Genomic DNA, 14,651 nt, shown 5'->3' with positions numbered 1-14,651 from the left:
AACAGTTCCATAGATAAAAAAGATTCACAAGTAGAATTATATAATAACAAAACACAATTCATTTTTAAAAACTAATACTTTAACGGCAAGTGCTCTGACTGAGCTCCTTAAGCATAAATGTGAATTAACTGCATCTCCATGTCTGTGACCATCTTTACACTAATGATAGTAACAGAAGATTTGCTGTTTATTAGAGTCATATTAAAGTTACTTAATAGCTGAAAAGTGGGCTGTGACAACAACTATAGCAGTGAAAACAACTCCAGACTTAAAGGGATAGTTAAAAACTATCATCTTTTACTCACCTTCAAGTTGTCCCAAATATGTATGAATTTCATTCTTTAGAAAACAAAATAAGATATTTTGAAGACCTGGATGTAGATAAACCAAAATGTTTGGTCCCTAGTGACTTCTTCTCCATACACGTAAACGGGGACTCTTTAGTCATATTTTTTTTTGTGTTCAGCATAAGAAAGCAATTCATACAGGTTTGGAACAGCTTGAGAGTGAGTAAACAGAACATTTATTTTTTTGGGTGAACTATCCCTTTAATTCTTCATTCTCCAAACCAATAATGGCGATAAACACCAGTGTTGCCTATTTTGGGGATTTAGTCAAATTTATTTACTTTCTCATTGTAGCTGTGACTTTTATTTTATTTATTTTTTTGGTGAAAAGGAGCTATTTTAGCTATATTTAAAATAAAGCAAGCGATTTTTTTATATTTTACTTGGTCACACCCTGCTGTAGGCCGTGACCTCTCACGTTTGCTCTCAATCATGCCAATGAGTCTGGACAGTGAACACACCAGTACTCCACGCCTGCCATGATGCACACCACAATTTCATTCATATCAGGACACCAACTACTCAGTGCATGAACATCTTATTTTAACCACGGACACAAAAGTTATACCGAAATTCATGCACAGTCATGTCAACCAGATACTGAGAGACACCATCATCATCGTGACATGTGTGCTGGGATGCAGTATTTTGAGTGTGTTGACTGAAATAAGTTTGTATGATTAAAGTTTTTGTTTTAGGAGAATCATAATATCTCTTATCTGTTGTATTTGAGCAGGACAGGGATGCATTTTGGTGCCACATAAAACAAATTCCCAACATTACGTGTCTTTTATGTCTTTCCATCATTTCCATCATGTTAAGCATTTCCTAATTTTGTAAAGTGTATATATATATATATATATATATATATATATACACATACATACAGTATAGACAAACACACACACACACACACACACACACACACACATATATATATATATATATATATATATATATATATATATATACACACAAATGTACCTATATTTACTCTGTTTTCATTTTTGCCGACTTTTTTGTGAAAAATTGTCATAACGCACCACTATAATTTCACTGTATATAAAATCTTATTTGCTAAACTTGATAATGTTTGTTGAAACATTTGTTAGTTTTAATAAATTTTAACTCTTGGGACATAAAGGGTGAAGAAAAACCCAAATGTCATATTTTACTGAAAATCGTGTGGAAGTGTTTGTAAGACCCTAAACTGGCCATTTGTTGTAAGCAGACGTTTTGTTCAAGATAAATAATAATTTGCTTCGGCAGTTGATGGGATGTTTATTCCTGGTGGAAACATGATGATGATTGACAAATTCAAGATTGACAAATATCCTGTCACCAACTATGACTTTAGGTACTCGGAAGACATAAGCTCAAAACCTACTGTCATCCTAATGATTGTGTATTTTCTTACTAGCCTGATACAGCTGCTTCTGTTTATTTCAAGGAATTTGTCAGACAGAAGAAATATAAAACAGAAGCTGAAAAGTTCGGTGGGAGTTTTTGTTCCAGGATTTTGTGTCAGATGAACTGAAAAATAAGATCACTCAGATAATTGAGGTATGAACCCAAAGCAGGAGCATAAAGAAACAAAATCTACTGGGCAGCTGGCCTAAATTGAAGGTCTATTTCTAGTGTCTTGTTTCAGCAGCCATTACTCCAGTCTTCTGTGTCACATGATCCTTCAGAAATCTGATTTGGTGCTCAGGAAGCATTTCTAATTATTATCAATGTGATACTTTTTTTCAGGATTATGTGATGAATAGGAAGTTCAAAACATCAGCATTTATTGGAAAAAAATATTTTGCAGCATTATAAGTTTCTTTACTATAACTCTTGATTGGTTTAATGCTTTCTTACTGATCCTAAACTTTTGAGCAGCAGTGTAACTCTCTTAATATTGTTCTAAACTTGGAGTTTAGAATAATATCCCACTTTGTTCCAGGACTATATGACATTCTGAGTAATGTGTGAGAGTGGACCTCCTCACGGTTTCCTGGTGCTCAGATCATGTACATCCTGCGCCGAGCATCCTGGATTGACACAGCCGATGGCTCAGCCAATCACAGAGCTCGTGTCACCACTAGGTCAGTCATACTCCATCCTGTTACAATCATATTATTCAAAGTCATCGTGTATTAGGCTATTATTTATTATATAGCTGCTTTTTGTAACATTGCCATTTGACCCCAAATTGGTCAGTGATTTCTGAAGCTGTTGTCCAAAGCAGCTTATGAGAATCTGATAAATAAAAATGTGTGTTTTTATATTCTGTCATGCAGGACGTCAGTGTTACATCTGCCTTTTTACACAAAATACTGTGAAATGAGTGTGTTTTAGCCTATCTTTATGGTCATTAAAGTTATTTAGTTACACATTTAAAAAAATTGCATCATATATTCAAAACTGAATAAAAATTTATTGGATAATATTGGATTAAATAATAGTACACATATTAAATAGTTCAGGTCTCAGTTGTAGTTTTTATCATTGAAAAGGAAATAAAAGCCCCCTGAAGAAAATGTACTTATCATTTCCTTGTCACTATGTAAATAAGGGGGAAATATACTGTCGTAGTAGTAGTAGAGGTGTATTTTTGGACCGTTATCAACATGTTCTTGAGGTAAATTGTGGTATCTGCTAGTAACTGGAGGTGATGAACCCTCACCAAGTCCTGGGTAGCGCATCCATCTCCTCAGCTGCAATAGAGAGCAGAATGACTTTTGGAGTGTTCTCAAATAAAGCTGCTCTGTTCTGAGTTTGCCCTTTCTTCACCCAGTGGCCATAGATCCTAAAGGCACATGCGTCGATCATCTTGCGTAGAGGTTTGATGGCATACGGGTCGCTGCGGATCACTTCCTTGGTGACAGGTTTGGCACGACGATAGTTGCAGTAGATACGCATGGCGGCAAGAACGGTCATAGCAATAACCTGCAGGATGACAATGGTGTATGGTGAAACACCAAGGCTTGAAATCTAGGACTTCTTAACGACGTCGTCTCTAGAACATCTGCTCTTTACCTTGAATTTCCTGTAAGGGCTGAAATCACGAACTTCTGTAACCACATACTGCTGGAAGAATGGGTGATTGAGAGCTTCTGTGGCTGTATAACGACTTTGTGGGTCCACAACTAATAACCTGGAAATCTACTGGGAAGAAAACAAGGTGACTTTGGAAAGGCATTTTCTCACACAATTTTGCATAACTACTTTTAAAACTGGTTCAAGACGAACTCGGCATGACAAACAGGACCACAACCAACACGCACCAAGTCTTTGACAGTGTCCGAGCGGTCATCCCACTCCGGAGAGCTGAATTCATATTGTCCTGCAAGAATCATTCGAAGCATTAGCATTTGTTTCCTGTGCCAGAAAGGTGGCGATCCAGCCAGAAGAGTGTAGAAGATCACGCCTGCGCTCCAACTGCAGACAGAAGGTTATATAACATCACATTTATATAATAAACATTCTAGTTTGCCATAATCATTTCATATTCTTCCGGTTCACTTTCACTGCCAGGAAGTTTATTTGGTTGGTTTATTTGACTGTTAATGCAATATATTTTCTAAACCATGTTAATTTGCAGTAGTATGAGTTGTGGGGCTGCTGTATGCTTATTTAAATAATAAGAGTGATGGTGATGCATACCAGTTTTGATGTTGTTAACTAAAATTATAAAAAAATTATAAAAAAATAGTTCAAAACAGTTCTAAATAAACAAGTCAGAGGATTTTGATGTGAGAAGACAATGAAGAATGGACTTGTTCACTGGAGAAAATGTTATTACGGACTATGGGCTCATATTTTGGCAAGCAAGGTCTGTTTAAATCTAAAACACCTTAATGATTTATTGTGTTTTAAAAAACATGCAGGTTTTTGCTGCACAAGATGTTAAATGATAAACTGGATTGATAATCATGGATTATTGTGATGTTTTTATCATCTGAAATTTCAATGACGGCACCCATTCACTGCAGAGGATTCAATCAATGTTAAGCAAGTGATTTAATGCTATATTTCTCCAAATCGGTTCTGATTTTGCTCACCTACATCTTGGATGGCCTAAGAGTGAGTAAGCTTTAAGCAGATTAATTTTTGGGTTAACTTATCCTTGAAAAAGCATTTAGTTGATAAAGCTGAAATTAAAGAATTCAAAATTATAAAAAATAATTAAAAAGAATTATTCAATGAAATATCAATTTTAGCAACAAACTGAAATAAAATAATTTAAAATTGCTATACTAAAAGTACTTCATTTGAAAATGAAACAAAAATCTATTAAATCTGTATAGAAGTATAAAAAATAAAATAAAATTGACATAAGCACATAAAATCACTACAACCCAAAATTGCAATAAAATGGGAAATATAACAATAAACTCTAATTAAAATATTAATACATTCTTAATATAAATAAAAGTAAAAAAAAAATGATCCATAGTTATATTATGTGCTTACAGGTCAACAGCAGGTCCATAGCCAGCACTGTTGGGATCCATGGAGCACTCAATGATTTCTGGAGCCAAGTAACCTGGTGTCCCGCAAACCTCTAGGGGTGAAACAGAGGCAGTTTCTTCTAAACTACATCATCTACAAGCATTACTTCCGAAAGCTTATATTTAAAGGTGTTCATAAGAACTCACCATTCAGTCTTTGTCCGGGCTCAATCTGGATTGAGAAGCCAAAGTCAGTGAGTTTGATATTCACATCATCATCTAACAGAATGTTCTCTGGTTTCAGGTCACGGTGGACTATACTGTGGGTGTGAAGATACTCAACCACCTCCAGAAGAGCTCGCATTATCTTTCTATCAAAGAGCAAGAAAAGAGACAGCAGAGTGCCAACAATCAAGATGTTACTTTGAATATTGATACAGCAGCAGCAATGAATGGGTTTGAATTGCTTTATAAATACATTTCACTGATTAACTTTATACTTTAAATATGAGATCTATATGCGAAAAAACAAGTGAAAATAATGTACACTACCAAATGTTTGGCATCAGTATTATTGTTTTCAAGGTTTTTAAAAGAAGTCTGTTAAACTTTTTAAATGGTAACATATTAGGGAATTCATAAAAGTAGAAAGAGCGCTGTATTTATGAGCATGGCAGTGTGCCATAACCTAACTTTAAACCCATCAACACTCAAAATGCCCTGTTGTTGTTGGCTTTAAACTGTTTGATTATATAATCGCCTCCTCAGCATAGGATTTGTTTTACGCAGTTTAAATATAATCAGGAGCATAAAAGTTTCATATCAGACTTATTACCGTGTCTCTTTCTCACTTAGGGTGACTTTTTCTGTGAGGTAATCAAAGAGTTCGCCCCTCTTCATCCTGTTAAAAGAACATTCATCTTTAAACACTAACTAATACATTTTAAAAACTAGTCTGGTGATGTAAAATGGGCACACTACAGACAGACAATTTGTAATCACAGAAATTGTAAGTGTCAAAACAAGGAATCTGGAGGGATTTTGTGCATATGTTTGTATTGAGAGTCAGGCTTGGGCAGACACTTGGCATCTTGGCAATGAACCACATTCTGGGCTCTTAGAAAAGCCAGTGTCTTATCTTTCAACCAACCGCTAATTTCCACAGGGAACATCTAGAAATCTGAATAGAAAGCTAACTTATAAACAAAACAACAGTGAAAGTCAGCTACCAGGGAAATGAGGATCAAACTTATTTTATTTTATTTTTTCCTGGGCTAAATGTGAGGGGTTTGCATGTGCAGCCACAATTAAATAGTTTTGAGGGTGTTTACTAAAAGTTTTCTCAAGTCTATGTTACCACTAGCAATAGTGATGCACAGACATGAGGACCGTGTGCCATGAAAGGAAGAGAGAAGCCATACTTACAGATCAAATACCAAAAAGAAGAAGGCCTTTGATTCAAAACAATCCTTCAGTTGAACTATGACAGCAAAAAAGACATCTCATTTGTTGTTGTTGTTGCAGAAACACCATAGCATTATAAAAATTGCACAATTGTATATTTTGTAGTACATGTGCAGTATTGTGAAAAAGATCAAGACTAGCAGTGGACGGTCATACTTATGTTTTTTTGTCCACACACTTTTCGAAGAATGTCGATCTCTTTCACAGTGGCCTGCTGGATTTCTTGTATCTCTTCAGATGTCATTTTGTCTGATGGTGTGATGTCTATGATCTTTACAGCACATTCATGGCCAGTCCGTTTGTCAACACATCGGCGAACTACACTGCTCACACCTCTGGCAGAGAAGACATTGAGGCATTTTGATCATAGAATTTTGTTTTTATTTTATGTAGTCTGACTAAACTCTTAAGGATTTACTTTTTCCAGAGACAAAACTCATCAAGATATGTGACACTTACCGTCCTAATATCTCCTTTGGGTCATATTTGTCATAAAATTCTTGACCACCAACCCACTCAGGGTTTTCTTCCTCTTTTGTCATCCTGATATCCAGATATCCAGTGATGTAGGCTACTTCAAATTCCTTTTCCTTTTAAAGTTGATCACATACACACAAACACAGGCAGCCTTTAATTATCACTGGTCAGTGGGTTTTGGTTATATTAACTAAGAAAGGAAACAGCTCAGTCTAGTCTATAACTAGCGGAGTACACTCACCTTTATAGCGGCTCGTCCTTTAGTTTTTATGGAAGCTCATAGTTCATACTTCTGCTCATCCATAAAAGGTTTAGTTGCAACACCCTCAAGAACGAAAAGACTTAGAACTTAATTGTTTCCCTGTCGTTTCTTTATATAACCTTAATAGTGCACCAGTTTTCGGTCCAGAAGCGTTGGCTATAAATATGTCAGTTTCGTGAATGACTCGTTCTTTTGAGTCGGATCATTGCATCGGTCGAACTGGTTCTTAGTTCGTTCGCTAAATAGCCTACTAAATAGCTAAATAAAGACTAAATATCTCAGGGCGGATTCGTCTCCGGTAAACTAGGTTTATTAATACTAATAATACTACTACTAATAATATTATTATTATTATTAATAATAATAATAATTGAAAACAAACCATAATCTCTATTGCAATCAACTGAACTAGAACACATTACATTTCAATTAACACGTTCATTATTAAACCTTAATTAAATAATAATTAACACTTATTAGGCATACAACGTAAAAGAATCACTGAATCGTTTCAAGGTCTATTCTAAAAGAACAATTCGCAGTAATGATTCGGAGCTCCCATCACTACTATAAATAAACGAGCTGTTATTTGAGTAAGGGTGAGGGCATAGCTAAACGGAACAGCGTGTACCCATGTGTTTACTTTAGACATATCTGATCATGTTAACAGCATTTCATTTAGCCTTTATAATATGCATGCAATTTCTTTCTCTAGCTTCCACTTACTCTCTTAGGGAGATTTAATTATAGCTTAAGTGTTGTGTTTAAATCTTAACATATTCAAAGGGCGTTATCCTTATTCCACAGACGTGCCTGAACATGTACACAGAGGTACAAAAGTGGTTGCAGGTAAATGTTCCCAGATCAATATCTTTTGATGATCCTGGATCAACATTTTATTGTCCAAAAATATAGACTTAACCCAATCTCTACCCCTAAACCTAAACCTACCCATTTTATTTATTCCTAAAATCAGAGGGATATGATAGCTGATAAACAAGTGTGTAGTACCTAACCCTGATTGTAAGCCTAAAACAGATCTTTCCTGAAAAGTTATACTATCTCAATTCTGAGAAATTGTTTGGAATGTTGTTTTCAGGATCAAAAAGGATGTTGATCCAGGAACATGTTGTGGTGAAGACGTGCTTGCTGTACAAAAGCCTCAGTCCCATAGGTACAAAAAAAAAAAAAAACACAAACACAAACACACCTTCTGATGTCAAGCCCTGTGAGCTTCAAAAGACAGGAAAAACTGGTTTGAAGGTATTCTCTCATATAAGTTTCAGTCTTCTCGTTCCTGATAAGAACATGCACGTCAGCTCTGGCCACTCTTAGGTGATAATGGAGACCTATAGGAAACATTCCCCAGCAAGACTGCTCACTCTCAGGGACCTCCTGGAATCACCACTGACCACCGAGGGAGTCCACAGGCGATTAACTGACGATGAGGATTCAATTTCAAGTCATGACACTGACAGAGAGTCTAACAGCTCGCCGCTGTGTACACTGGATGAGTTACAAGAACAGCTGACAGTGGATGACAACAGTGCAGAGGCTGAACAATCTGACCCAAACGCGCCCCCGAAGCCCGCTCGGTCATACTTAGATGAAGTGTTACCGGATCTGATCCGGAGTGGAAGCCCACTTCGCAGACGAGTGTCCAGTCCGGTGTCTGCCACGGTGAGTCATTGCTTGTTATGAGTGCAGACTGAAAAACAAAATAAACAAAGCAGTTACTGTAATGGTGATTATTCAATTAGAATATTCACCATTAATAATCACCATTATTATATAATTAGACACACCTTTTTGTCCCCTGATCAACACATTTTAAGGAAAAAACATATTTAGCTATAATTACATTTTAATGTATTTATTTATAAATAGAGTATATATATATATCTATCTATATATATATATTATATATATATATTATACTATATATATTTTTTTGCTAAATTTAAAACATTTTAAAAAGGTTTTATTAGACTTCTCACCATCTCAACCAGACTCTGAAAGAAATTAATAAAAAGTGTTAATAATTTCTGACTTATTTTGTTCAAAGAATTTTAATTGCTTTATTTTTGTATAGCAATTAAATATGTATATATATGTGTGTGTGTGTATATTTTTTATTTTGAAGTGTTTTGAAATTTTGCTAATCTTAGATTATCCCTCACCCAGACTCTATAATTAAATCTTAAAAATGTTCAGAATTTCAGACATCTTTGCTTTTTAAGGATTTTATTCACTTTAATTTATATTATACATTTCTAATTATTCTTCCCTAATGTTAAAGTGTTTTAAAATATTACATTTTACCGAACTGACTGAATGACTATTCAACAGAGTGTCTATTTACAATTATCCCTCACCCACATTCCATAAGACATGCATAAGAAGTATTTGAAATGTTTAACTTATTTTCTATTCAATCATTATTTACACGTAGCCTGTAATTCATATTGTTTCATGACAGATAATCACTGTATCCAAACTATCGGTCATTACCTTCATGTCAGTCATTTGAAATACTTGTTTTTATTTGAATATGATGCTAATACAAAGTGATCAGTGATCAGTGATCAGATATGTTATTCATTTTAAGATATTTTAAATGGTATCATTGAATCTAACAGACAACAAAAGGTGTGTTATGTGCAAATTCATGTCCAGGACATTGACTAACTGTCAATGGAATGTGGGATTTATTGGCAGAATTTATAATGTTTACCAAAGGATGTCTGTTATACTAAAACAAAACAAAAAAAAAACAGAATTTTTTGGCACACCATACTCAAGACATTTGAAACATTTAATATAAAATTTTCAGCAGATTTAAGATTTACAAAATCACTTCACATTAGGAAGTAAAGGTCATCTCATATTTGGTTCTGAATGCTACCTGTTTGTTTTACCGGAATGACCAGATTCCTCCAGAATCCAGAATACCAAGGTTGTAAAAGGCACAAGGCGTTCTCTGTTTAATTTTGCAGATGTGTCAGTCTAATATCATTCTGATTAGTTTAGTTACTTGAATCCTACATTATGTCATTAGAGGCTTGTATATTGTGCTCATTCGACACTCTCTCTATGGCGATCAGCTGAAGCATGTGAAAAGGGAAGTGGAATTATCTCGGAGGCGCAGTCTGAGGCTCAAGGCTCAGGTGGATAAACTGGAACAGCAGAATGATAGCGGACCTGGCTGGAGTGAAAACAGACAACGGGTGAGTCTCAATTTTGTCATGCCACAGTCAAAAAAATTTAACCTACAACACCCTCTCATAAGTGATGGCAGTTTATAACAGACTGGACTGTGATTTAATTTATGCAATCAGGGCTTGTCCTAATTGCATCTGCATTGTTTTTGTGGTTCTTTTAGGTGGCAGAGGAGATTCAGTCTGTTGTAAAGCTGCTGCTCCCTCTGACAGACTTGGAGTCAACAGAAACTGATCAGCCGTCCCAGGCTAACCCTTTAGACAAGGCACTGCTTCATCTGCAGAAAGTGGCCCGGAGTCTCGCCATTAACCACACCTCTCAGGTGAGCTTTAGCCACGCCCATCAGCTCATATGGGACACGCCTCCCTTTTTGAATATGCTCATTCCTCCATTCTGTTGTAAGGCCTTGCGTAACCATTTCATGCTCCTATTATTCTTAGAACAATTGAAGAAGTTTTTTAAGTGCCCATGTTATGCTCATTTACATGTGTTTAATTTTTATTTTTGAGGTCTGCTAAAATATAATTAAATGAAATTAAAGCTGCAGTCTGTAATTTTGCCAATTTGTTGGCATCTATGTTTGAAAACCTGGAATTGCGGTTCCTTGCGGAATTATATTCTATGCGTGGGTTGTGATCCAGTGTGGATGAATCTGTTTTGAGGTGAATGTGTAGCTTTCAATCACCACACCAGTGTGGATATTCACTGTACTTACCCTAAACTGTACTTAAACAAAATTATAAGCGTAAGAACTGGGATGTTTTCAGCTTCCAGGAATTGTGTACAGATCCTTGCAACATGAGGTGATGGTTGTGGATAGATGACACAACAATGGGCCTCAGGATCTTGTCACGTTATCTCTGTGCATTCAAAATGCCATCCATAAAATGCACCAGTGTTCATTGTCCATAAAATATGCCTGCCCATACCATCTCGATCCACAACGTTGACATCAGCAAACCGCTCATCCACACGACCCAATACACGCGGCCTGCCATCTGCCCTGTACAGTGAAAACCGGGATTCATCTGTGAAGAGAACACTTCTCCAAAGTGCCAGACACCATCGAATGTGAGCATTTGCCCACGAAAGTCAGTTACGATGACGAACTGCAGTCAGGAGGAGACCACGATGAGGAACACAAGCATGCAGATGCGTTTCCCTGAGACGGTTTCTGACAGTTTGTGCAGAAATTCTTTGGTTATGCAAACTGATTGTTGCAGCAGCTGTCCGGGTGGCTGGTCTCAGACGGTCTTGTAGAGGTGAAGATGCTCGATGTGTGAGGCTGGTTGGATGTACTGCCAAATTCTCTGAAATGCCTTTGGACACAGCTTATTGTAGAGAAATGAACATTCAATTCATGGGCAACAGCTCTGGTGGACATTCCTGCAGTCAGCATGCCAATTGCACTCTCACTCAAAACCTGCGACATCTGTGGTATTGTGCAGTGTGATAAAACTGCATATTTTATAGAGGCCTTTTATTGTGGCCAGCCTAAGGCACACCTGTGCAGTAATCATGCTGTTTAATCAGCATCTTGATATGACATACATGTGAGGTGGATGAATTATCTCGGCAAAGGAGAAGTGCTCACTAACACAGATTTAGACAGATTTGTCACAATTTGGCCTTTTGTTTAGAAAAAGTCTTAGATCTTTGAGGTCAGCTCATGAAAAATGGGGGCAAAAACAAAACTGTTTTGCGTTTATAATTTTGTTCAGTGTTGTAATCGCAGATTCTAGCCTACATCTTGTAATATATATGACCCAAATAAGAATTTTCACCAGATATTTTCATCTGAACAAGTAAGTAACAAGTCTGCCACGCTTTGTTCTGACCAACTGAGGAAAAAAGCATTACTATAAATTGCGCTACCAATGGTGATTTAATCTAATGATCGATTAGCATCAAACCCTGTAAATTATTATTATTGCTATACTTAATTCTCAAATTATTCATGTTAAAAACATCAGCATTGCGTGACTATTAGTATAATGTGTATTAGCATGCAGATTTCAATTTCTGTATTCAAATTTCATATTAACAAATTATTTTATAACCCAAAAAGTAAACTATGCTCCCATCAAACTGGTTGTCTTTAAAATACACATCTAGTGTAAACCCAGGCTATCTGTAATCAGAAGCACATTTAAAACTGGAATATAATTAATTTAATTCACATGTATTTCATATAATCTTTTTTGATTACAATCCGCAATCAAAATGATTTTATTCCAGCCTCTGTGGGAATACTGCAGGATCCTCACATGCGATAGCCTTGTAGCTGGGACAGCTTCTTTATGTTTACAGACGTAATGTAATGATGCAGTGCCATGCTCGAATTTCCCGTGAAAACCTACCCGAACCACTCAGATTAGAAAATATTATTATGAATTAGCCGTTGTGAATCGGGCTAAAGTAAGGTGATAGTTTCGAGCACTGGCTGGTTATGTACTTGCTACAAAATAGATTTTGGAAAATGTTTAACCAAAAAAAGTTACGGACTGCAGCTTTAAGTTCAAAAACACATTATTTTTCTCACTATACATCTCTTTGCCTTAAACACTTCGTTTAAGTCCCAGTCTCTTTTAGTTCTAAAAGCCCACCTTTCTAAGAGCCCAGCTTGCTTTATTGGTCAGCTGGATCAGTCTGTTGTTTATTGGTCAAACGCTTATTTAATGGCACAACTACAAACAAGGCATTTCAAGACATTTTTTTTTTTCTGCTGCCAAAATTAATTCTACTGACGTGCATTTTGTAATTTACTGATCGTTTACTTGCAAAAACAACTATATTACACAGTATAGGTATTAAAAAAAGCTCAATAGGTGGCCTTTAAAACAAATCTGCTACTTTTGTCAGGGAAAGACGTCTGGGGAAGATGTTGCCATTTTACAGCAAGCTCTACGGGACCGAGATGAAGCCATTTCAAAGTGAGTTAAGTTGAGTTCTAACACTAATTATTTTGTGTTATGAAATAAGACATGAAAATCTGATGACAAGCTTGATTTTTTGTTATATGAATCAGTGAATGCAATTGTTTTTAATTAAGTAGTTAATTTTTAATGCAGGAAACAAGCAATGGAGACTGAGCTACTGAAAAGCAAAAACGAACTAATGACACTGAACAATCAACTTCTGGAAGCTGTTCAGAGTCGACTAGAACTGTCCATGGAGCTGGAGGCTTGGAAAGTATGTTTAAATGCATGTTTAATTCTCAGTAAAAATGCTAAAAATGTATCTACTTTTGCTTTTTTTTTCTTTTGCTGAATATTTATCTAAAGAAAAAAGAAAATGAATTTTTAGAGTCTTGACTGAGTAAAAATTTGTTTCAATATGAATAAAATTAAATAATCTATGTGATTTATATTATTTAATCTAATTAAGGTGGAAGGGTAAACCTTTAGGGAGGACATCTCTTGCAGGACAGTTGGATCTGAACATTTTGTTGTCATCTGGACCCTGTCTGGTTTTCCAGAAAACCCTTGAACACACTCATGGATGTGATTTGGTTGTGTCGATTTTCCTCGGGCAGTGGTGCAGTCAGTGAACTCTGTCTTGTCTCTTACAGGATGACGTACAGTTCATTCTTCATCACCAGATCCTCAGACAACAGCAGGAAGAACAGGCTCAGAAGAAGTCTAGAGGGTTCAGTTCTCTGTGGCGCTCAAATAAGCCCCTTCCTCCCAAACCTGATGTCTCCTCCCAGATGAATGCCTCTGGCCCGATCCCCCGGTCTCTATCACCTGCGGGAACACAGAGATGGAAAGAGAAGCTCAGACGCGGAAGAGTCACCACACAAGGACCTGTCGAGTCTCAGCCGCAAAGGATCGACAAAGATGATAATTTTCAAACGGTTTCTTTGGACTGATGAAGATGTTTTGGTGATACTTAAATATGGATGATCTCACATCTCACTGATTGTTCGATGATTTTGGTCATATTGCCTCACCACACTTTAGATGTCAATGCTAAGGATGTAAATAATATTAGGAATAATCTTTTCACTGGCTATGCTTTTCAATGTAGAGGTGACATTTATATGACTGTTGTGCTGAGAATCTTAAAGGGTTTTGTTGACCTGAAAAAAACATCAATATACATTTTTTTTTAACTTTATTAATTATTTATCCACATTGGGTTTTAATATGCTCAAGGTCCATTTGGACTACTGTTCAAAAGTTTGGGGTCAGTATGATATTTAAAATAGAGTAAAAACAGGAATATTTTGAAATATTACAATAATAAATATTTTTTTTTATACATTTTAAAATGTAATTTCTTCCTGTGATTGCAAAGCGGAATTTTCAGCATCAATTACTTCAGTCTTCATGACGCAAAGTGTTTTTGTAGAAACCACTGCACTTAAATTTTTTTTTCAGGATTTTTTGATGAATATAAAAACAGCATTTATTTGAAATAAAAATCTTTTGTAATATGTGA

General features: G+C 35.9%; 2 protein-coding genes and 1 long non-coding RNA gene across 3 annotated transcripts; 2 read left to right on the top strand and 1 right to left on the bottom strand.

The window, feature by feature from the left end:
• The first annotated feature begins 2,288 nt into the window (after positions 1 to 2,288).
• On the top strand, positions 2,289 to 5,293 carry LOC113079986 (uncharacterized). The gene is made up of 3 exons (XR_003281787.1): positions 2,289 to 2,437; positions 4,811 to 4,975; positions 5,091 to 5,293. It is a non-coding gene; the product is annotated as an uncharacterized LOC113079986 (long non-coding RNA).
• On the bottom strand, positions 2,750 to 6,796 carry phkg1b (phosphorylase kinase, gamma 1b (muscle)). Its single transcript, XM_026252229.1, has 9 exons — positions 6,710 to 6,796; positions 6,407 to 6,585; positions 6,212 to 6,266; positions 5,622 to 5,687; positions 4,994 to 5,157; positions 4,809 to 4,899; positions 3,620 to 3,773; positions 3,372 to 3,497; positions 2,750 to 3,281 (listed from the first exon to the last, which is right to left on the bottom strand). The coding sequence occupies exons 1-9, from the start codon at positions 6,790 to 6,792 to the stop codon at positions 3,015 to 3,017; spliced, it is 1,185 nt and encodes a 394-aa protein (XP_026108014.1). The 5' UTR covers positions 6,793 to 6,796; the 3' UTR covers positions 2,750 to 3,014.
• A 1,502-nt stretch (positions 6,797 to 8,298) lies between these two features.
• Positions 8,299 to 14,190, top strand: LOC113079998 (BICD family-like cargo adapter 1). The gene is made up of 6 exons (XM_026252243.1): positions 8,299 to 8,669; positions 10,094 to 10,216; positions 10,372 to 10,530; positions 13,071 to 13,141; positions 13,280 to 13,400; positions 13,780 to 14,190. Exons 1-6 carry the CDS (start codon positions 8,331 to 8,333, stop codon positions 14,077 to 14,079), a joined length of 1,113 nt encoding a protein of 370 aa, XP_026108028.1. The 5' UTR covers positions 8,299 to 8,330; the 3' UTR covers positions 14,080 to 14,190.
• Positions 14,191 to 14,651: the final 461 nt, after the last annotated feature.

This window comes from Carassius auratus, unplaced genomic scaffold (assembly GCF_003368295.1).
Source record: "Carassius auratus strain Wakin unplaced genomic scaffold, ASM336829v1 scaf_tig00030051, whole genome shotgun sequence".
NCBI lineage: Eukaryota > Metazoa > Chordata > Actinopteri > Cypriniformes > Cyprinidae > Carassius > Carassius auratus.
This window is presented reverse-complemented; position numbering and strand designations above follow the sequence as displayed.